Source organism: Meriones unguiculatus, chromosome 17 (assembly GCF_030254825.1).
Source record: "Meriones unguiculatus strain TT.TT164.6M chromosome 17, Bangor_MerUng_6.1, whole genome shotgun sequence".
In the NCBI taxonomy this organism is placed as follows: domain Eukaryota; kingdom Metazoa; phylum Chordata; class Mammalia; order Rodentia; family Muridae; genus Meriones; species Meriones unguiculatus.
The window spans coordinates 24,170,405-24,192,390 of record NC_083364.1 but is presented as its reverse complement, the minus strand read 5'-3'; the positions used below and the strand labels follow the sequence as shown (position 1 = coordinate 24,192,390).

Sequence of the window (21,986 nt, the reverse complement as noted above, 5' to 3'; positions counted from 1 at the left end):
TGAAGGAGTATGTGCTAGCATGAAAGGGTAGACTAAGAGACTCCACAGAAAGGAGGAAGCAGAATCTTCCTCTATCAAAGAGGATCGATGGATTCTGCATTGAGTTGAGTTAGATGTAGAGGTAGGCCTCTTCAGTTGGTTGTCTAATGCACTGAGGTGAGACTGGGGAATTGCAGTGGAAAACAGGAAGTAAAGTAGTTTACTCACCTGATTCCCAACAAGTATGGCTAAAATGTTCCCAGGATTGTGTGCCTCATGAATTGGTGGTTAGCACAAAGTGACAGGGTGAGGGAGATAGTTTGGTTCTGAGAGTGTCTATGTAGTCCCAAGGGAATAGGGGCCAGAGGAAAGTAAGTCTCTGTAGATGTAAGCCAGCCACAATTAAATATTTTCTATAGAAGAGTTGCTGTGGTCATGTTGTCTCTTTACAATAAATCAATAAATAGTTTTTTTAAAAGTTACCCGTCTTTAATGGAATTCTCTGAAAGTCAGAAGCCTATTTACCAAACAATTCTACTGAATGTATTATATCTTAACACTACATATGTGCGTATATTTTAAGAAGCTTCTAGAATAGTGAGTTTCCATATGATCTCTCTAATGCCTCTTAGTAATAGCTTTCTCTCCCATTCTCATCATTAGGGCGATGTTAGCTGTGTATTTGGTATATATTGCCCTTACTATATTGAGATAGGTCTCTTGTATCCCTACTTTCTCCAGGATTTTTATTATGAATAGATATTGAATTTTGTAAAATGTCTTTTCTGCAGCATAATGAGATGATCATGTGGGGTTTATGTTTTTGCTTTGTTTTGATTAGTTCTGTCTTTCAGTATATTTATATGGTGGAGTAAATTTATAAGTTTGTTTCTGTTGAACTCTTCATGCATCTTGAGGCTCCTACCTTATAGACACACGTGGTCAATCAGAAGCCCAAGAGGAACCTCCAGGTGGCTGAATTTGATTTCTGTTTTTACCTTACTTCTTCATCTGACATGATTTTCTAATTGAATGCTCCAAATCATATATGGTTGATTCTGCAGGTTAATCTATGATAGCTGCAAATGATAGACCACAGGAACACCCCTGCCATCTGGTCACTTCCTCAGATTTGTCTAAATCTTGCCTCCATGTACATTGGATAATGGCCACTGCTGACTTGAATTCAGAACCTTTGATTTTAATATCTAAACAAGTTTTACATAACTTCATAAGATGGAAGAGATCTCACACACACACAGAAACACACCATAAAATTCCAACTCATCTCAACCTTTCTCATCCTGGCCACCCATATCCTGCATAAAACCATGAACAGAACATGCAATTAAATAACTCTCATCCCCCTTCTTTCCAGACTCCCCAGTAGGAAATAGGCCATAAAGTCAAGATGAGGTCCCAACTAGGAAAGTCTATTGCAAAGGACAAAGAGTAGCCTCAGGAATGGTAAAGCCGGTAAGAATAAGAAATCAGTAGTTTCTCCCATTTCTCCAACCACAGACATCTGACTACTTTGCCATCCAGTGAAAGACTCTACTCAGAAAAGCCACAGAGTGCAGGGCCAGCTTTTCAATGTAAGGCAAGGGATTTGAACTTGTAATTCTCTTTGGTTGTACAATTTGGAAGGGAAACTAGAGATCGAAGCTGCACTTCGTCTCAGTTCCTCTAGTTTCTATAGTGTCTCCAAGCCTACTTACTTACTTAGGGCAGTTTTTTGTTAAATTGTGACCTTTTCTTTTCTTTTTTTTTTTTTCAATGCAGTTTATTCAGGAACATTGAACAATCCTCGGACCCCGGGGAAAGCCAGCCCACAGCTTAAATAGCCTCTGGGTAGCCAACCCAGGCGTGCCATGGGGGCAATGCAGATAGGTCCACATACATGGAAGCAAGCCAGATCCTCAGCCTTAGCCAAATGTGGAATTGTTTATGACAGAGAGCACTCACCATCGGGAAGGTGGAAGGCAGAAACCAGCTCCATCTTTAAGGCATAGCATTCCGCAGCTCTCTACAGTTCCCCCTTTTTGTTTTAGATGCATCAGGCAAGAGTAGAGGTCTGATCTCTGATATTAGAAATAAATTGGGACTTTGTACAGATGTTCATTTAGGTGTCATCCACCCAAAGAGCATCAGACCCGTCTGATACCTTTTTCTCAGAGGCGGGACCTGGGGCATCAACCCGCATGCAATCAGACATGCTCTTCTCTGGGTCCAAAGCGGCTGACCCTGAGTGCAGTGCTTAGCCTCGCATCCTGAGCGTATCATTTTAGCTTTTTATGGTATCCAACCATGCTTGGGGAGACTGTCCTGCTTCAATGGCTGTAAAGGCCTGAATGATCATGGCTGCATCACACTGTTGTGAGACTCTAATCTTGCATATATACCACAGGCAAACCAAGGAGACCAACACCAGAAGGCCTGCTAACACTCCCATGCCCGCACATTCCTTCAGATGATTCATGGCTGCAGCAATCCATGTTGATAATCCTGTGGCTAGTCCTGCGTCCACTCCGGTAGAATTTACTGTGACAATGGCCACTCTCAGCCGCTCCATCGTAGTATCGAAATCTCCAGTCCAATTACCTATAATATAGCTCGACAATTGTTTAGACAGATTTGCAGCACAGGAAAAATTCTCATGTTGTATGCTAGAGACACAAAGTCCAGCATACTTTCATTGACAGCCAGGTTGAGCGATTTGCCATAGGGTATCAATTTGCTCCTGCACGAAGTCAATCCTTCTAGTTCTAGAACTGATGCAGGATGTTCCAACGAGGGGTTAAGGCTTCTCATAATATTTCCTATAAGCCCACACCTGTTTGTCTATATCCCCCATTTTTATTCATTATTAGCCAGATAGAGCCAAGTAATTGTGGTAATGATACTTGCTTTTTTGCCCAATGCTGGAATGCTAGTAAATTTAGGTATGCCCTGGTTACTCGCATGCCTCACTGGGTGCCTGTGCCCATTGATGCCCCTCACGCTATGACTCTCTTCAGACAGAAAAGGGATCTTGGAACTACAGCCACCATTGTTACTACCATCTCATTGACGGCTGTTGGAGCTACCACCAGGGCATTAGCCATGAGTCATACTGGGCAGACTGCTCAGACCCTGAATAATCATTTAGCCAATATAGCTCACGCCTTAGTTGTACATAAAGGAATTAATGCTCAACTAAAAGGAAGCTTGATGGTGTTCAATTGTGACCTTTTCTAATCCTATTGTAGTTCCCAAATAATGATACAGAGAATTCTTCCATTTATTAAAATCCTTAATCCCTATAGCTGGGCAGATTCTTATCTGTTCTAACCTGACAATGCTAACCTTGTCTACTTCCAAGACATGCCCCAAATACTCTCACCCTGGCTGCTGTTATTCTATATTTCTCCTCCTGGAGACTTATCATGGCCATGACATCCTCATGGTCATTTCCTCTTAGCCCAGAAACCTTATCTCTTCCACCCAATATAGGCTCTTCAGCTCTTTATTTACCAATTATAGATTATGTAAATTGAAACAGGAGACATCATTTAGATGGGAGACTCTTCAATAGAAATTACAATACCAGAATCTGTTAGCATTTAGCTCACTTCCAGTTAAAAGTTAAAAATCAAATATACAAAAACATACCTCAATACAATGAATTTAATACACCTCTATAGTCTTTCTGTCTGTGATCTGCTTTTCCTTCTGCTCCATCAAGCTGGGACAATCCTGCTAGAGTTTTTGTACTTTTGTTTGAAGACTTTTAGGTTACAGATTATATTGTATGAAACTTACTGCCTTTCCACCCCAACACAGGCTCTCAGTATGTAGCCCTGGCTGTCCTGGAACTCACTTCATACACAAGGCTGCCTACAATCTTAAGAGGTAACCCTAGTGCTGGTTTCAAAGGTGTGTATCAAAATTACAGGCTCAGATGATGGCTTTTTAAGAGAAAAAATACTTGTTAAGCTTTTCAGTTTGTCTGCTCTGATCTTGAGACACACACAAATTACATGTATATGTGTAAGTCACTGAGTTCAGCCTTATAGATATCTAAACATATTATGGGTATGAATAATGTAGAAAAATTGTTTTGCTGTTTTGCTTCATTGAGAGCTTGATCTTGAGCGGAGATATGGCTGTCCACATTAGATCCAAGTACATTTGCATCCAAGCACATTTGCTTCAAAGCCTATCTCCTGACTTTGTGACGGAGATAGAGAATAATAGGTCAGACCAGGAAAAAGGCATTATGTGCTTTGGAGCAACTAAGAGATAAACTGTGTTGAATAGAGATCAGTCAAGTTTACCTCATGGTATTTAACATCCTGGTATAAAAGCAAGTTCCAGGGCAGCCAGGGTTACACAGAGAAACCCTGTGACAAAAGAAAACAAGGAAGCAAACAAAAACCCTTCTGTGCTGAACCTAGTGTAGGAGTTCCAAGTGAGAATTCATCCCCAGGGTCTTACACACCCAACATTATTGGATGAGGACTTGGATATCTAATTCTATTCTGCATCCAGTGTTTCAATTGCAGGTTTTGTGATTCAAATCCATGTCAGAATCTACTTATGGTAAGAAATGCTTTCTGTGTTGTTTTAGTTTGTTATTTTTTTTCTTTGTCCTTGAAGATGTCAGGGTCCATCATTGTGGGGAAGGCATGAGAGGGTGTCTCAGTGCATATATGCAGGAATGTGAGCCCATGGCCCTGTATATTACGTGGGCTTGAGGAAATGACAAGCCCTTTGTGCAATACATAAGGATTATGGACAACATCTTGAGAACCCAGTACTCTTAGGTGTACTGGAAAAATTGCTTAGAGACTGAACATGATCAACCTAACCCTCTTCATAACGATGCATGCTCATTTGAGCCCCTGCAGGACACTGCCCTCAGGCCTGGCACATTTTGGGCTGTTTCTCTGGGACTGATGTAGTGAAGTTATCTATCAGTACTGCATACTGAAAACATTCTCTTTAGAGCACTTTTCTAAAGCTTTTCATGGAGGCTGTCTCCACTGTAACTGCCTGTGAGGATAAAGGCATTTATATCCTGCTCAGCTACAGCTTCCTCCTCACTAACCATTTTCTGGCTGAGTAATGAAAGGGAAATACAGGTAGACTTCAAGTAAAGCAGGTCATGACTACCCCTCCTGAGCATATCACGGGATGAATTGATGTTAATTCTCCTACCAGTGAGAGCAAATGGAAATTGCAAGGGCTTTCCTGTAAGACCTCATCAGTCTTTCTTCCTTCTAAATAGTCTTCTTTTTCCAGGGATACACATTAGAATGTTTTCATTTGGGGGAATGATAGTTTCCATGACATACTGCCAATTAAAATATTTAGGTTATAAATACAGTTACACAGAAATATTTTTTATCTTATTGGACTGAAATAACCTTAAAATTCTCTGGTTGTCCTGTCCCTGTACCTCTTCCACTTGGGAGCTATATTTGCTGGTAAACATGTCTGATAAAGTGTATTGCAACAGCACAAGGGGCCCCATTTTCCAGTGAGAAACGGTCCTGATGTGTAGAAACAGTTTGGTTCCTCTATAGAATGATCTTTGTACACTGAACAAACCTTCTAACCTTCTATAATTGTGAAGTGATTGAAGCGTTTTGTTTTTGAACCCCTACACTCCTTTGTCTTTCCCAGGCAGAAAGCTTCCTCTTAGTCAGACAGCTAGAGGAGTCTTTACAGTCTGAATTGGCTTAATAAAACTTTCTCACACAGAATGTTTCAGAAAAAAAAATAGTGCTTAATAAAAGAAATACTAACCATTTAAAATAGTCTAGACTTAATAAAAATATGCTTCTTCATGAAGCTTTGTCATTACACTGATACAGTATGTTTATACAATGTAGTAGATGCATTGATATAGCAAGCTTGATGTGTTCAAATTTTCTTTGAGTAAGATTATTTTAGAACAGAAGCATGATTTTAAAATATTTTGGGTGGCTGGAGAGACAGTGCAGTTGTTAAGAGGACATACTACAGCAGATTCAACCTCATTCTTAGCAGCCATGTAGGGTGGCTCATAGATGCCTGCAATTCTAGCTCCAGGGGGATCCAACAGTGAGTGTGTGTGTGTGTGTTTTCATGTGTGCGTGTCTTCATGTATACGGGAACACAAGTAATTTATTATAAAAATAAATCTAGTAAAAATTTATACCTTCAAAAATCCTCGTACTTTACCGCTCCAGGTCTTGAACACGAGTCTCCACACATGCTCATCATGTTTCTGTTACTGGTCAACACCTATGGCCCAATAATTCTTTTTTCTTCTTTTCCTTTATAAAGAATAGTCCTTTATAAAGAATAGCATGTGACCAATTAGAATAACACACACTCTCAGGCTCTCAAACCACATTACAATAATACCTTCAGAAAAAAAAAATTCTACATTGTATAGCATTAATCAGTAAATTCAACATGGGCCATAACCAGAGATTTGCTTTGTGACAAAAACATTTGTATGGGTTACTATTGTCTAGTAAGATCACAGGAACCTTAAATTCTGAAAATAAATATTCCCATAGCAAGGAATATCTCATATTTCCCAAGAAATACAACAAGTAGTGGAGAAAATAAATGAACCAAAAAGCAGATTATTTCAGGTCTGACAATGAAACTCTAGAGAATTAAGTGCCACAATACTCAAATGACAAAACATCATTTTTATCATACATCAGAAATCTTATGGTATTAATGAGTAGTGTACAGCCCACACACACCAAAGCTGAGTTGGATCACGATCTTTAGTAATAAGGTAAAGATTTTTTTTTAACTAAGAAAGCACAAAATCCTATTGATAAACAATGGCAGGTACATTTGAATCAGAAAAAAAAAACCTACCAAAAGTGGCATAGAATTCATGAAAATGTTAAAAATTAAAATGATAAAATTGAAATTTTTTTCTATTTCTTTACTTATATTTATTTTCTATTTATTTATAAATAAAGATATTTACTCTATATCTTCATTTATATTTAATTATTTTTATTTTTATTAGTTACAGTTTATTCACCTTGTATCCTCATGTATCTCCCTCCCACATCCCCTTCCCAACCCTACCTTCCCTCCCTCTTTCCCACCCATACCTCTCCCCCAGTTCATCGATAAGGGAGGTCTTCCTCCCCTTTCCTCTGATCCTAGCCTATCAGGTCTCATCAGTAGTGGCTTCATTGTCTTCCTCTGTGGCCTGGTAAGTCTGCTCCAGCCTCAGGGGAAGGTGATCAAAGAGCAGGGCAATCAGCTCATGTCAGAGACAGTCCCTGTTCCCATCACTATGAACCCACTTGGATACTGAACTGCCATGGGCAACCTTGAATTTTAACTTTTAAAAAATAAAGTTAATAGCAATTTTATAGAGGAACTAAGGAATCTATAATTGGAGAATTGAAATTCATTACAAAGATAGTTGAAGAAATTATCTATGGGCCAGCAGGGGGCACTGTTTGTTTTTCAAAAATTGGCCCAAAGCTGACTCCTGACTCATGTTTAACTCCTGGACCAAGTTTGCTGGCCAGAATTAGAGTTCCTAGCTCAGCAGTATTTCCTCAAAGCTGATCCAGCCTCCCTGGCAGGAGAGTTGTCCCCTGGGCTGAAGAGATGCAATGTACTACTGGTGATGGTAACAATGGAAGACTCATACTGCAACAATTCCTGTTTACCCAATACCCTGAGAACTCCTGAGTCCATCAGCTTCTGTGGAGGCTGTGGATTTCTGGACATTTTACACCATGACCTGGGCACCTGCCCCATTTCTTATCTGTCCTCATTTCCTACCTATCTCTTCCAGGCTTCATAGACATTAAAGAGGCCTGTCTTTGGAATGGCCCCTCTTGTGTCTTGATGTTTATCTAACAGGTATTTCTTTTCAGGGTCTCCCCACACACACTCCATGTGGTGGTGATGCTGGGGAATGACTCTATTCAGTAGTTGCTGACTATCCCTTTCCAACCTGGATCCAAAAGTAGCCTGGCCAACCTGTAAGCCTAGATTCGCCCAAAAATTTACATGTGATCTCACTGTCCTATCACTTTTCTCCTTAAATATAATGTTGCTCTAGGGTTCTGGGGCTACAAGACTGAGGACTACTGCATTCTACACTGTAGTGGTGTTCAGCAGAATGAGCTACAGATGGAGAAGCAAGACATAAACATACATTGGCCTGAGTCTCTTGTAAGCACTGTCCTGTGATAGTGTGATCCAAGGACCAGGCGCAGTTGTCATTCTAATGTTGACTCCCCAGAGATAAGAGGTGAATGGAAACCTCTGCCTTCATTTGTATTCTAGTCAGGTTCACAATGAGGAATATATTTGTCAACTATTTTATCAATGGAGTTCTGCGGTATAATATTTGGGGTACTAAATACAAATATCCAAGCGTTTGTCTCTATGGGTCAGTGGGCTGAAGAATTAAATAGACAGGAAGAAAAGCTTGGTTTCTTGATAATTATGACAAGGGTCTCATGGAGAAATTTTATTTGTACTAAGTTGTATAGGAGAAGTTCCTAGATAAAGAGTTTCTCATAAATTAAACTGTTCCTACTGTTCCCACTGAGAAGCAAACAAACAGAACAGATGATGTAAAAGTCAGCCCCAGAAGATGCAAGTCCTCTGACCTTGATCAGAAACAGTTTTGTCATAAAAGCCTTGCAAGAAGTCATGTGAATACAGACATCACAGTCTTTAACCTGGTCAGAGGAGTTCCTATAGGTGCCACTAAAGAATGTCAGCAGAGAACACAAATATCTATTTCTCCTGACTGCTCACTATTCAACAGTCCCAGCAGCTGGGGCCAATAAGGTCCCTAGGGGAGACTCAGGGAGGAAGTGACAACCAGACTTTTCATGGTACACACAGGAAAGGAGCTATTTGCTTGACCAATAAATATTTGCATAAAGGGCCCTATCACTTCTTTGAGAAGTATTGAAGGATAAGAGAGACCTGCACCATGTCTGTCTCAGCAGAGCTCAGTGGTGTCTGCAACATGGCCTGGACTATTCTCCTATTCTTCTTCCTTCATTTTACAGGTCAGAAGAGTCATCTGTACTCAGATCCCCAGTTCAGGGAAGCCATGTGACAGTCAGATATATTCTCCCTTCTTATCTAACCCCAGGATGTAACAATGTTTTCTATTTTCAGGGTCTTTTTCCCAACCTGTGCTGACTCAGTTACCCTCTGCCTCTGCTTCCCTTGGTGCCTCAACCAAGCTCACCTGCACTTTGAGTACTGAGCACAGCACCTACACCATTGGCTGGTACCAGCAACAGCCAGACAAGGCTCCTAAGTATTTGATGTATGTTCAGAAAGATGGAAGCCACAAAAAGGGGGATGGGATTCCTGATCGTTTTATCGGATCCAGCTCTGGGGCTGACCGCTACTTGAGCATCTCCAACATCCAGCCAGAGGATGAGGCTGCCTACTTCTGTGGTGCAGGTTATACCATTAACGGACAATATGGTTAAACACAGTGAGCCAGATAAATGAGGAAGCAGGACAAGAACTGTTTGCGCTGTCTAGCTATCAAAGCTGGCCTATGGTTTTGAAAAGAACCATATGAAGTTCTTAGCTATCAAAATCATTGGAGGTTTCCTGTTTATTACTCAAGGGGATATATCAAAAGAATAGCAGTTTCTCCTGAACTCCTGAGGCAACAGAGGGAAAAGGCAGGGATTTTAGAAAGAGTGCTGCTCTGTAACATTGATGACTATGTAAAGTCAAATCTTGTGTGTACATAGCTGAATGGGATACGATTATTCTTCTTTTAAGTGGAGTAGTGGGTCTAAGGCTCTCACTAAAGATCAGTGGAATGTCTACTTTTAGTAAAATAACTTTCTTATCCTATGTCCTAAGAAACTCTGAAAATTTTCAATAAGCACAGTGCAATAACATTTAAAGAGGATGTGGGAGTAGCCCACTAGAGCTAGGAAAACACAATCAAAATATTTGCAAGGGCTCTCATTGTGTTTGAATGCACATGAGCTTCTCCATGTCTTTTCTTCAACTCCCTCTTTACTGAATAAGCCTTCCAAGAATCTTTGAAGAAAGGTCAAAGTGCCAACCATATGCTTTACTCTCTGTAAAAATGCTTGTATGCAATCTTGCAATTTTCCTTGAGGCCCTCCTTTTTTTCCACATCCAGGTCATCTTTAAACTCTCACCTTAAGTCTAGCCAAACTTTGGACAGAGTGCAGGGAATCTTATGAAAGAAAGGAGAGATAATAAGACCTGGAGGGTACAGAAGCTCCACAAGGAGACCAACAGAACCAAGATATAAAGGCAAAGTGGGCTTTTCTGAGACTGATACTCCATCCAAGACCCATGCATGGAGATAACCTAGAACCCCTGCACATATGTAGCACATGGCAGCTCAGTACCCAAGTGGATATCCTAGTAAGGGGAACAGAGACTGTCTCTGATATGAACTCAGTGGCTGGCACACACACATGGGAGGAGATGAGGGAGGAATTGTGGGATACAGGGGAGACAGGAGAAAGGAAGCTACAGCTGGGATACAAAGTTAATAAACTGTAACTAATATAAAAAATAAAATTTAGAAAAAGGTTTTAAAATAACCAAAAATAAAAAACCATGTGGGGAGACAAGAAAAGGAGAATTCCTATTAAGGATCCTGTTTCACCAGAATAAGGACTCATTGCTTTTGAGAGCCAACAATATTAAAATCCTTTTCCTGGAGAAGCCTCTGATGCCAACTCTTAGTGAGAAGCTCACAACATGTCCTCCAGCCTGCTAGGCATCTCTGTTGGTCAGGATCCCTGAACAGGACTTTCTGAGAGCTGCTATGGGTTCTTTTTCAGTTGACCACCTTTCTGAGTCCTTACTTACAAATGGTATAACATTTTTTCTAACCTTGTTAACAGGAGCGTAACCTGGGGGTTCACATTTCAAATATAAAGAACAAAATGGGTAGGGCACAGGGTTTAAACACTCACATCCTAAAACCAGTGACATACTTCCCCCAGCAACACCACACTTCCTCCAAACAACAGCATCTAACTTTGGAAGAGTTAAGGCTGGAGGCTTGTTCATTTCCTTGTTTTGTCCACACCTGTTCCTCTCCTTTTGCTATGCCATGTAGCCACTTTTTCTTTTTGATTTAACTGATTTTTCTCTACATGTTTTCTTTTTTTCCATACACCATAAAAATGTTGCTGTGGTTTTCGGTTTTTCTTTCTTTTCTTTTTTCTTTTTTCCTTCTTAAAAAAAACAAAAACAAAAAACAGGGTTTCCCTGTGTAGCCTTGGCTGCCCAGGAATCACCTTGTACACCAGGATGGCCTCAAACTCACAGCGGTCTGTCTGCCTCTCCCTCCCTGAGTCCTGGGGGTAGCCCTGGTTTTGATAGAAATGCAAGGCTCCCAAACAGGCTTTGCATCCAATGGGTCCAGATCATGCATCCAAATATTGATACTGTCTTAGAAATGTCCATATGTTATATAATCACAGAAACAAAAGCAAGAAATATGCAACCCAATCCTGTTGGATAACCATATTTCTATTAATAAACTTTTGTGCAAGTGTTCTAATATAGGCTTGGTCTTAATAACATTTTTAGAATTACATCATTGTTGTATATTTGAAACAAGTTTTGTAATCAGGAATATTTATAAACATATCCATGTTAAACACAAAGTTTTGAAAGTGAAACCACATATAATTTCTATTAAAATTCAATTTTGAATATGTTAGCACACAGGTACACATCTATGCCGATATATGCATTTACATACATATAATTTAACAAAATGGAAAGTTAGATTTTATCATGCTGCATTTTCACTTACATATTTATTAAGCCTACAAAGAATGGATCTAGTAATCTTCTGATTTGATGCTCAAACTGCATCACAACTTGAAAAATAAAAACCATGCATTTATAGGCTGAATTAACAATCATCAATTATTTGACAAGGTGATATCAAAACCCAGTTGTATGTTTGTGTTTATACTCATTTGATCTTTCCAGTCTGTGCAGGGCATCACTATGTAGCAAACTATAGTTTCGTTATTACTTTACACAAATTAGAGATATCTGAACCATCAATAATGCTACCATGTATTTGTATTCCCATGTGCTAATCCATGAATATACTGGAGCAGAATGACAATGATTTTAAAAATTGGTGATAACTCTAAAATAGACTGCTTAAAAATGTTTGCTACCTCCAGGAGTGTATCAGAGACTCATTTGCTTTGAAACTTTCCCACCTTGTCCTGTCAGTCCATTCCCAGTTCATCCTGGTGTTGTGCAATGTCACTTAATGATGAGTGGATTTTGCAGGTTGAAACTAATTGTACTAAACACATCCATCTTCTACCATGAAGTGATGAAGAAAAAAGGACAAGTCACTTTCCCATCATTAGCCTACTCACTCTGAGCTCTTGCTTTTATTTTGTTTCTTTCCTATTTTTCATTCCTTTCTACTGGCCTGTATATTGAAACATTTCTCCACACTGTGAGTAGGGCAAGTCTTGGTGAAACATGATTTTTATTCCCGATGTCTTTCTGGGACATTGCCAGCATATGTGTATGGCTCTGGAGAAGCAAAGGCAGCTGGAGAGTAATGTTTCTGGCCTTGGTTCTTATTCAATGTGATCAATAACTTGTGTCAACTGAGTAGCTTTTGCCTGACTCCTGGAAGAGGAGCTCATTTGCATTAATAGGCCCCTCCTTGCCTGTGATAGGAGTTATAGTAAGCTTGTTTCACTACCTGGTACTGAGTGATTTTGAAAACAACAGACCTGGACTGTGAGTGATGGCCTTGACTTCTCTTCTGATCACACTCCTGGTTCACTGCACAAAGGTCAGGAGGGCCTTCTGGGCTGCTGTGAGAATATAACTGCACATCTTGTCTCTGATTTGCTGCTGACCACTGGATTTCTCACCTGTTTACAGGAGCCATGTCCCAGGCTGTTGTGACTCAGGAATCTTCAATCTCCAAATCTCCTGGAGAGACAGTCACACTCACCTGTGGATCAAGTACTGGGGCTGTAACAACCAGCAACTATGCCAACTGGGTCCAACAGAAAACTTACCAGCTACCCACAGGTCTTATAGGTGGTACCAACAACCTACATCCAGGTGTGCCTGCCCAAATCTCAGGCTCCCTGCTTGGAAACAAGGCTGGCCTCACCATCACAGGGGCCCAGCCTGAGGATGAGGCTGTGTATTACTGTATTCTGTGGTTCAGCAACCATTTCCACAATGGCACATGCAGATAGGAAAGTAGAACACAAATCCTCTGGTACAGCCTCCTAACTGTCTTCTTACCACATGGCTATATCTACATAGGCTCAAAGTGCCTGCTCTCTGTTCCTATAGAAAACTTCATAAAAGCCACTGACATTGCTAGAGCAATAAGACAATTGAAGGAGATCAAGGGGATACAAATTGGAAAGGAAGAACTCAAGTATCACGATTTGCATATGATATGATAGTATACCTGAGTAATCCCAAAATTCTACCAAGGAACTCTTACAGCTGATTAACACCTGCAGCAAAATGACTGGATAAAAAAATTAACTCAAAAAAAATCAGTAGCCCTCCTGTATACAAAAGACAAAAGGGCCTAAAAAGAAATTAGGGAAACAATACCCTTCACAATAGTCATAAAGGACATAAAGTACCTTGGAGTGAACCTAACCAAGCAAGTCAAAAACTTGTATGAAAAAATTTCCAGTCTCTGAAGAAAGAATTAGAAGAAGGTATCAGAAGATGGAAAGATCTCCCATGCTCATGGCCGGGCAGGATTAATATAGTAAAAATGGCCATCTGTCCAAAAGCAATCTACAGATTCAATGCAATTCCCATCAAATTACCAACACAATTCTTTACAGACTTGAAAAAAAATTCTCACCTTCATATGGTACAACAAGAAACATAGAATTGCTAAAACAGTTCTCTACAGTAAAATAAATTTCATGAGGTATCTCGATCCCTGATCTCAAGCTGTACTATAGAGCTACAATACTAAACACTGCATGATACTGGTAGAGAAACACACCGGTGAATCAATGGAATCAAATAGAAGACCCTGACATAAATCCAAACACTTATGGACACCTGATTTTTTGACAAAGATGCCAAAATCATTCAATGGAAAAAAAGACACCATCTTGAACAAATGGTGCTGGTCTAACTGGATGTCTACATGTAGAAAAATGAAAATAGATCCATACTTATCACCCTGCACAAAACTAAAGTCCCAGTGGATCAAAGACCTCAACATAAAACCAGACACACTAAACTGCTTAGAAGAAAAAGTGGGGAAGAGCCTTAACTCATTGGCACAGGAGACAACTTCCTGAACAGAACACTAACAACACAGGCTCTAAGAGCAACAATCAATAAATGGGACCTCATGAAGCTGAAAAGCTTCTGTAAAGCAAAGGACACTGTCGTCAGAACAACACGACAGCTTACAGATTGGGAAAGGATCTTCACCAACCCTATATCTGACAGAGGACTGATATCCAGTATATATAAAGAACTAAAGAAGTTAAACAGCAAAAAATGAAGTAATCCAATGAAAAAATGGAGTACAGAGCTAAACAGAGAGTTCTCAATAGAGGAATATCAAATGGCAGTGAAATACTTAAAGAAATGCTCAGCCTCATTAGTCATCAGGGAAATGCAAATCAAACTGACCCTAAGATTTCACCTTGTACTCATCAGAATGGCTAAGATCAAAAACTCAAGAGACAACACATGCTGGAGAGGTTGTGGAGAAAGGGGAACCCTCCTCCACTGCTCGTGGGAGTGTAAACTTGTATAACCACTCTGGAAATCCTTCTGGCGCTTTCTCAGACAACTAGGAATTGTGCTTCCTCAAGATGCAGCCATACCACTCCTAGGCATATACCCAAAAGAGTCTCAAGTACACAATAAGGACATTTGCTCCACCATGTTTGTATCAGCCTTATTTGTAATAGCCAGAAGCTGGAAACAGCACAGATGCCACTCAGTGGAGGAATGGATGCACAAAGTGTGGTATATCTACATGATGGAATATTACTGAGCAATAAAAAAAAGGAAATCATGAAATTTGCAGGTAAATGGTGGGATCTGTAAAAGATCATCCTGAGTGAGCTATCCCAGAAGCAGAAAGATACAAACGGTATATACTCATTCATATAGACAAATAATATAGGATAAACCTACTAAAATCTGCACAGCTAAAGAAACTAATCAAGAGGGTGGACTCTTGCTAGAATGCTCAATTCCTATCCAGAAAGGCAAAGAGGCTGGACATCAGAAGAAGGAGAAAAGAGGGAACAAGTCAGGAGCCTGACACAGAGGACCTCTGAAAGGCTCTGTCCTGCAGACTATCAATGCAGATGCTGAGACTTATGGGCAACCTTTGGGCAGAGTGCAGGGAATCTTATGAAAGACGTGGGAAACAGTAAGATCTGGAGAGGACAGGCACTCCACAAGAAGAGCAACAGAACCAAAAATTCTGATCACAGGGTTCTTTCCTGAGACTGATACTCCAACCAAGGACTGTTCATGGAGATAACCTAAGACCCCTGCACAGATGTAGCCCATGGCAGCTCAGTATGCAAGTGGGTTCCATTGTAATAGAAACAGGGACTGTCTCTGACATGAACTGATTGGCCTGCTCTTTAATTACCTCCCCCTGAGGGAAAAGCAGCATTACCAGGCCACAGGAGAAGACTATGCAGCCACTCCTGATGAGACCTAATTGACTAGGATCAGAAGGAAGGAAAAGAAGTCCTCCCCTATCAGTGGACTTGGGGAGGGGCATGCATGCAGAGGGTGGAGGAAGGGAGGGATTGGGACAGGAGGAGGGAGAGAACCACAGGGGGGATACAAAGTGAATAAGGTGTAATTAATAAAGAAAAAATAAAAAAATAAAAAAAGGGAATTCTTGGGTTGTATTTTCCCTTCTAGTGTCTTCTGTAATGCTGGATTTGTTTGTAGGTATTGCTGAAATTTGTTTTTGTCATTGAATATCTTGTTTTCTCCATTTATGAGGACTGAGAGTTTTGCTGGGTATAATATTCTGGGCTGACATCTGTGTTCTCTTAGGGTCTGCATGATATCCGTCCAGGCTCTTCTGGCTTTCATAGTCTCTGTTGAAAAGTCAGGTGTGATTCTAATGGGTTTGCCATTATATATTACTTGGCCTTTTTCCCTTGCAGTATCTTGCAGTATTTTTCCCTGCAGTATTTTGGTATCTTTTCTTTGTTCTGTATACTTACTGTTTTGTTTATTATTTAGCAGGAGTATTTTCCTTTCTGCTCTAATTTATTGCGTGTTCTGTAGGCCTCTTGTAATCTTATAGGCCTCTCCTTTAATTTGGGGAAATTTTCTTCAATGATTTTGTTGAAAATATTTTCTGGGCCTTGGAGGAGAGAATCTTCTTTTTCCTCTATTCCTATTATTCTTAGTGTTTTTTTTTTTTCATGTTGGATTTCTTGGATTGTTTGTGTCAGGAATTTTTTAGATTTATTAATTTCTTTGACGAATACATCAATTTCTTCCATTGTATATACCACACATAAGATTCTTTCTTCTATCTCTTGTAGTCTGTTGGTTATGTTTACCTCCATAGTTCCTGTTTTCTTTCCTAGGTTCTCCCTCTCCATGATTTCCTCCATTTCCATTTTCTTTAATTTTTCTAATTCTATCTTCAGATCTTGAGCCATTTTATTGATCTCCTTCACCTGTCTGACTGTATTTTCCTGTTTTTTCTTCAATTTCTTTACCTGTTTGAACATCCCTCTGTTTCTTTTATTTCTTTAAGTGACATAATAATTTCCTCTCTGAAAGCCACAAACTGTTTGGCTGCATCTTCTTATATTTCTTTAATGATAGTCATAACCTGTTTTACTATATCTTCCTCTAATTCTTTATGAATTTTATTTGCTTCCTCCATTAACCTCTTCATAAGCATAGATATAAGGTCATTTTCTTGATTTTCACTTATGTTAGGGCATCCAGGGCTACTTGCTCCTGGATAATTGGGTTCTGGGGATGTCATATTGTTTTGCCTTTTTGTTGGTTGTGCTTTTTCGCCTGCTTCTATCCATCTGGCTGTCTCAGGTGTTGTCTGTTAATTTCTGGTGTGTGCTAGGGTCCTGGGGTGGGGAGAATCCCCTTGCTGGGGTTCTGAACAAGATCTTCTCAGCTTTTTAGGTGTGGTCCATTGAATAGTAGTGTTTCTCGGGAATTGTCACAGTTCACCTCAGGTATCTGGACCTGTATGGTAACTGTGGTGTTGGTGTTCAGGAAGTCTCTCCACTCATCAGGAGAAGTCCTGGAGGTGGCTGCCCTGCTGCTAGGTTTCTTGCTGTGAATTTAGTGAGCTGCAGCTGCTGCTCTTAAGGTGTAATTGTTGGGTGCAGCCCTCTTGAAGAACCAGGAAGTCCCACAGTTTTGTCTGTTTAGCTAGGAATTACTGGTCACATTTTGAAGCAGTATCAGAGAGCTGCTCTAATGGCTCTCAGGCTTTTGCAGGTCTTAGGATGCAGCTGTGTGCCCCAGTGCCCTGGTGGTATTCAATGGCAGGTAAGCACAGCCTAGAGCCTGCATGAATCCAGAAAGTCTTCTGGAGCTGGGTGTCCTGAGCATTGGACCTGATGATCCCCCGCTATGGGGTTTCCTACTGACAGGGACACCCAGACTGTGTTTTGGAGACTGCAGTTCTGTCTGGGATGGCAAGTAGAGCATGCAGGCACAGGCGTGTGTGGCTTTGCCTTGCTGGCGATTGGGCACCTGAGCGTCTGCTGGAAACTGGCTAATTTTTACCAAAAAATTTTGGGGGTAGGGATGTCGGCTGAGTGCTCTAAGGTCAGACCTGCTGTTCCCCGCCCTGTGGGTTTTCACCTGACAGAGAATCTCAGTCTCTGGTGCCCTGGACAGCTCTATCTGGGGCACTGAGTCAGGCCTGCAGGCAGGACTCTGTGCTGGCACCTGACTGTACTGCTCTGGGCTGGCTGCTGGGTTCGAGTGAAACCCCAGGTCAGTTCCAGGGATTGTTTGGGTGACCTAAGGTTGGTCCTGATCATTTCCTGCACCGTGGTGTTTTCTCTTGACTGGAAATCCCAGTCTCTGGTTTTGTGGGGCCCACGGTTCAGTCTGGGACAGTGAACAGAGCATACCAGTATGTGGCTCTGGGCTGGCAACCAAGTGCCTGGTGGAACCGGAACCTCTTTCACGGTTTAGATGGGTGAGTTGAAGCTGCTTGAATCCCACACAATGGGGTATCTTCTCACCTGAGAAACACAATCACTTGTGTTTTAGGACTGAGAGTTCTGTATGCTGGTCACTGTGTATATACTGCTGTGCTGCTGGTCAGAAAGAGTGGCCCCCCAGTGCCATCTTGGATCCCCCACAACCTGTGTCACAAATTTTTTAGATTTAACATTTTCTTTGACTGATGCATTGATGTCTTGCATTGTATTTCTACACCTGAAATTCTTCCCTCTCTTGTAATTTGTTGCAGATGCTTACCAATGTAGAACCTGTTTTTTTCCCTAAATTCTCCCTCTCCTAGATTTCTTCAATTTGTGTTGTATTTTAATGTTTCCATTTCCATCTTCAGATCTTGAACCATTTTGTTGATTTCCTTCACCTGTTTGTTTATATTTTCCTGACTTTCATTCAGTTTCTTCACCTGTTTCTTTGAATTTTCCTTGGTTTCTTTCAGTGATTTATTTTCTCTCTAAAGATCACAATCTGTTTCACTGTATCTTCGTGTATTTCTTCACAGATGGCCACAATTTTTTGACTCTATCTTCCTGTAGATGTTTACAAATTTTATTCATTTCCTCCATTATCAATTTCATTAGCATAGATTTAAGGTCACTTTCTTAAGTTTCACTTGTTTTAGGCTATCCATGGCTGTTTTCCCTTGGATAAGTGGGTTCTGGAGATGCCATATATTTTGGCTTTTGTTGATTGTGCTTTTATGCTGGACTTTACCATCTGGCTGTCTTAGGCTCTGATTGGTAGTTTCTAGTGCCTTCTGGAGTCCTGAGGGTAGGGATGGTGCAGGAAATCCCCAGGGAAGGGAAGCTGGTATTTCCTGAAGGAGCCCTCCTCAGCTTGTTGGGTAGGATCTTCAAATGGCCAGTGCTTCTCAGGGAATTGCTGCAGCTCTCCACAGGTGCATGACTGGGCTAACTGAGCCCATGGCCTCTTCTCTCACCAGGGGAAGTCCTGGAGACAGCTGCCATTCCAAGGCTTTCGTGCTCTGAATTTAATGAGCTGCAGCTGCTCAGACACTGTGTTTACTGGGTGCAGCCCTCCTGAAGAACGAGAGATTTGATCTTTCTCATGTGGCAGACAGGTTGAGCTTTTGAGCAGCATTTGGAGCTGTTCCTATGGCTCCCAGGCATCTGTAGGTCTGAGGTTGGTGCTCTGTGCCCCAGTACCCAGAAGGTAATCAGTGGCCAGTGAGCACAGCACACAGGCATGTGGCTGGAGACTAGAGCCCCTGAGCCTGCAGGAACCCAGCAACTTTTCCTGGAGTTAGTTCAGTGAGCAAAAGTCGGACCTGCTGCTTTCCTCATCGTAGGGTTTCCTCTCACCTGGGGAACACAATCACTGGTGTTTTGGGGACCATCTTTTGTCTGTTGGTCACTGTGCAGTCACTTCTGGCCTACTGAGCAGACACAGTGTGCTATAGGCCCTGCCATCTTGGATCTTCAAGTTACTGGCTTTTTGTAAGGGAGGGGAGGAATACAGTGACATGATCGTGAGGTACAAGGGTTATAGCATTTTTGTGAGCTTTTAGGGCCTGATGGGCGGGGTCTTAGTTCCAGTAGTCATGTTGGAATCAGGAACTAGAAGCTGGCTTTTCCCCCATGTTGTGGGTGGCCTTTTGTGAGGATAGGAGCCTGGTCATAAGAGAAGGGCAGGGTTCTCTTTATCCATGCCATCCTGGCTTTGTAACAAAACATCCTCCCTAACAGTAACAGAAGCATATAATAGAAAAATGTTTGAAATACAATTGTATTAAAAATAATCATAAAAAATTACATACACATCAAATTATATTCTTAAGTAAATTAAAGTTCGATATATAAATGGGAAATCACCTAAGTGTAAATGTTTTTCTTTCTCTGCTACTCAAGGTATTTTGGTACCTAATTTTTTAAAAATGCAAGCATTCCAGTAAAGATGAGCAGAAGATGTAAATGAATTTTCACAAAATACGAGAGACAAACTCTCAGTAACCCTTAGGTTGCTATAGTTTAAAAATAAATGGGAGCCTAACAGCAAAGATGAGAAAAAATAGAGGCTTCAAATATGGCTCCAGCCTATTTACAAATGCCAATGTAAAATTCATTGCTAAATTCAGACTATTTCATAGTTCCTCAAAACATTAAGAAAATAACCATGTAGATATGCTATTCTTAAAATTTTATAAACAATTGTAAGATTGTTTAAGAAGTAATAAGAAGTATTAAAATCAATTTTCCTCTAATTATATAATAGATTGGTGTAGCTAGGACCAAATTACCTGAAAGAACAAACTAAAGTGAAGAACATTTTACCTTCAGGTTGCTCAGCTTTAAATTCATGGCTGCTCATTGCCAAGTATGTGGCCAGAGCACCACAGGAGGATGAGAAAGGAACAAGGAAATAGGAAGAAGTACCTAATTCCTCACAGTCGGCCCTGCCTCCTGTTTATCTTTCTCCTTATGACATTGTCACATTATGAATTAACAAATGAATTAACAAACCAATTGTGCCTGAACCTTTAGGATCCATTCAGTTCTAAAAGTTGTATCAGCTGATAATCAAGGTTCCAACACTTGAGCCTAAACTTAATTTAATATTATATATGTTATATATATATATATATAACAATTATTCATTCAAAGAAAATACTTGCATGCTCATACTCTTAACAACAATACTTAAGGAACAAAATGACTCTTGTAAATAATGATGAGATACTTGATGCTTGCTTGAAAGAGAAATAGTTTGGCTATGAGGTGTTACAAATGATAATCTCCAGAATATTAAGTGGGACTACCAAGAATGCATGATCTCAGAGGCAGAATGATTACTGGATACCAATGGCTAATGGAAGGAACTAGTGTAACAGTGTAAAGCATTCTCCATCTTGACTCAGAAAAAGCCATCTTTGGTTTTTACACATGGTCTGAAATGTCCCCTGTGAAATCACCCAGTTCTGTTTTAGATACTCAGAGTAGAAATGTTCCAGCTAACTGAATGTTCTTGGTTCTTATTAAAATGCTTGCTTGCTTGCTCCTGCAACAGCCAACTGGGACATAATTTTTCTGTGTTGTCAATAATGATTTCCTGTAACATGCATTCAGAACTGTTTGTAAGAGGTGTTTTTTCACCAGCCTCTGGCCGGCTTAATACAGACTCTCAATTCGAACATTGGTCCTACTGAGTGATCTCTGTATTTTTACCTTTTGTTTGCATTTGAGAGTGACACAGATAATGATTAGAAAGAAGGGTATTAACCTCATGTACATGCGCTTAGTTCATACCAGTAAGTTGCTTGTATGAGATGTCTCAAAATCACCTCCCCCTGGGGGTGCAGCCTTGCCAGACCACAAAGGAAGACAATGCAACCAGTCCTGATGAGAGCTGATAGGCTAGGGTCAAAATGAAGGGGAGGAGGACCTCCCCTATCAGGAGAATAGGGGAGGGGCACAGGAGGAGAAGAGGGAGGGAGGGTAGGATTGGGAGGAGATGAGGGAGGGAGCCACAGCTGGGAAACAAATTGAATGAACTGTAATAAATGATAATAATAAAAAAGAAAGAAAAATGTAAAAAAAAATGAAAAAAGGAGGTGATTGTATAATGTTGTGGATAGAGTTAATATCAGTGGCTTGTTTCTTGAAGTGGTGAATCTTAAGTTAAATTTAGTTCACTTATGAGAAGATCAGGGAACACTGTTGAAGAAGGAATGGTGGTCTGGCTAGGTCTCATGTTTGGAGTTGGTAGTGTACACTGAA

At 40.6% G+C, this 21,986-nt stretch overlaps 2 gene segments (V, D, J or C); both read left to right on the top strand.

Annotated features, from left to right (window-relative positions):
* The window catches only part of LOC110540899 (immunoglobulin lambda-1 light chain-like), a 592,635-nt gene that overhangs the window by 133,035 nt on the left and 437,614 nt on the right, over positions 1 to 21,986 (top strand).
* LOC132648645 (immunoglobulin lambda variable 4-69-like) lies at positions 8,909 to 9,464 on the top strand. The segment is given in 2 exon segments: positions 8,909 to 9,029; positions 9,142 to 9,464. Coding segments are annotated over 2 exon segments (402 nt in total).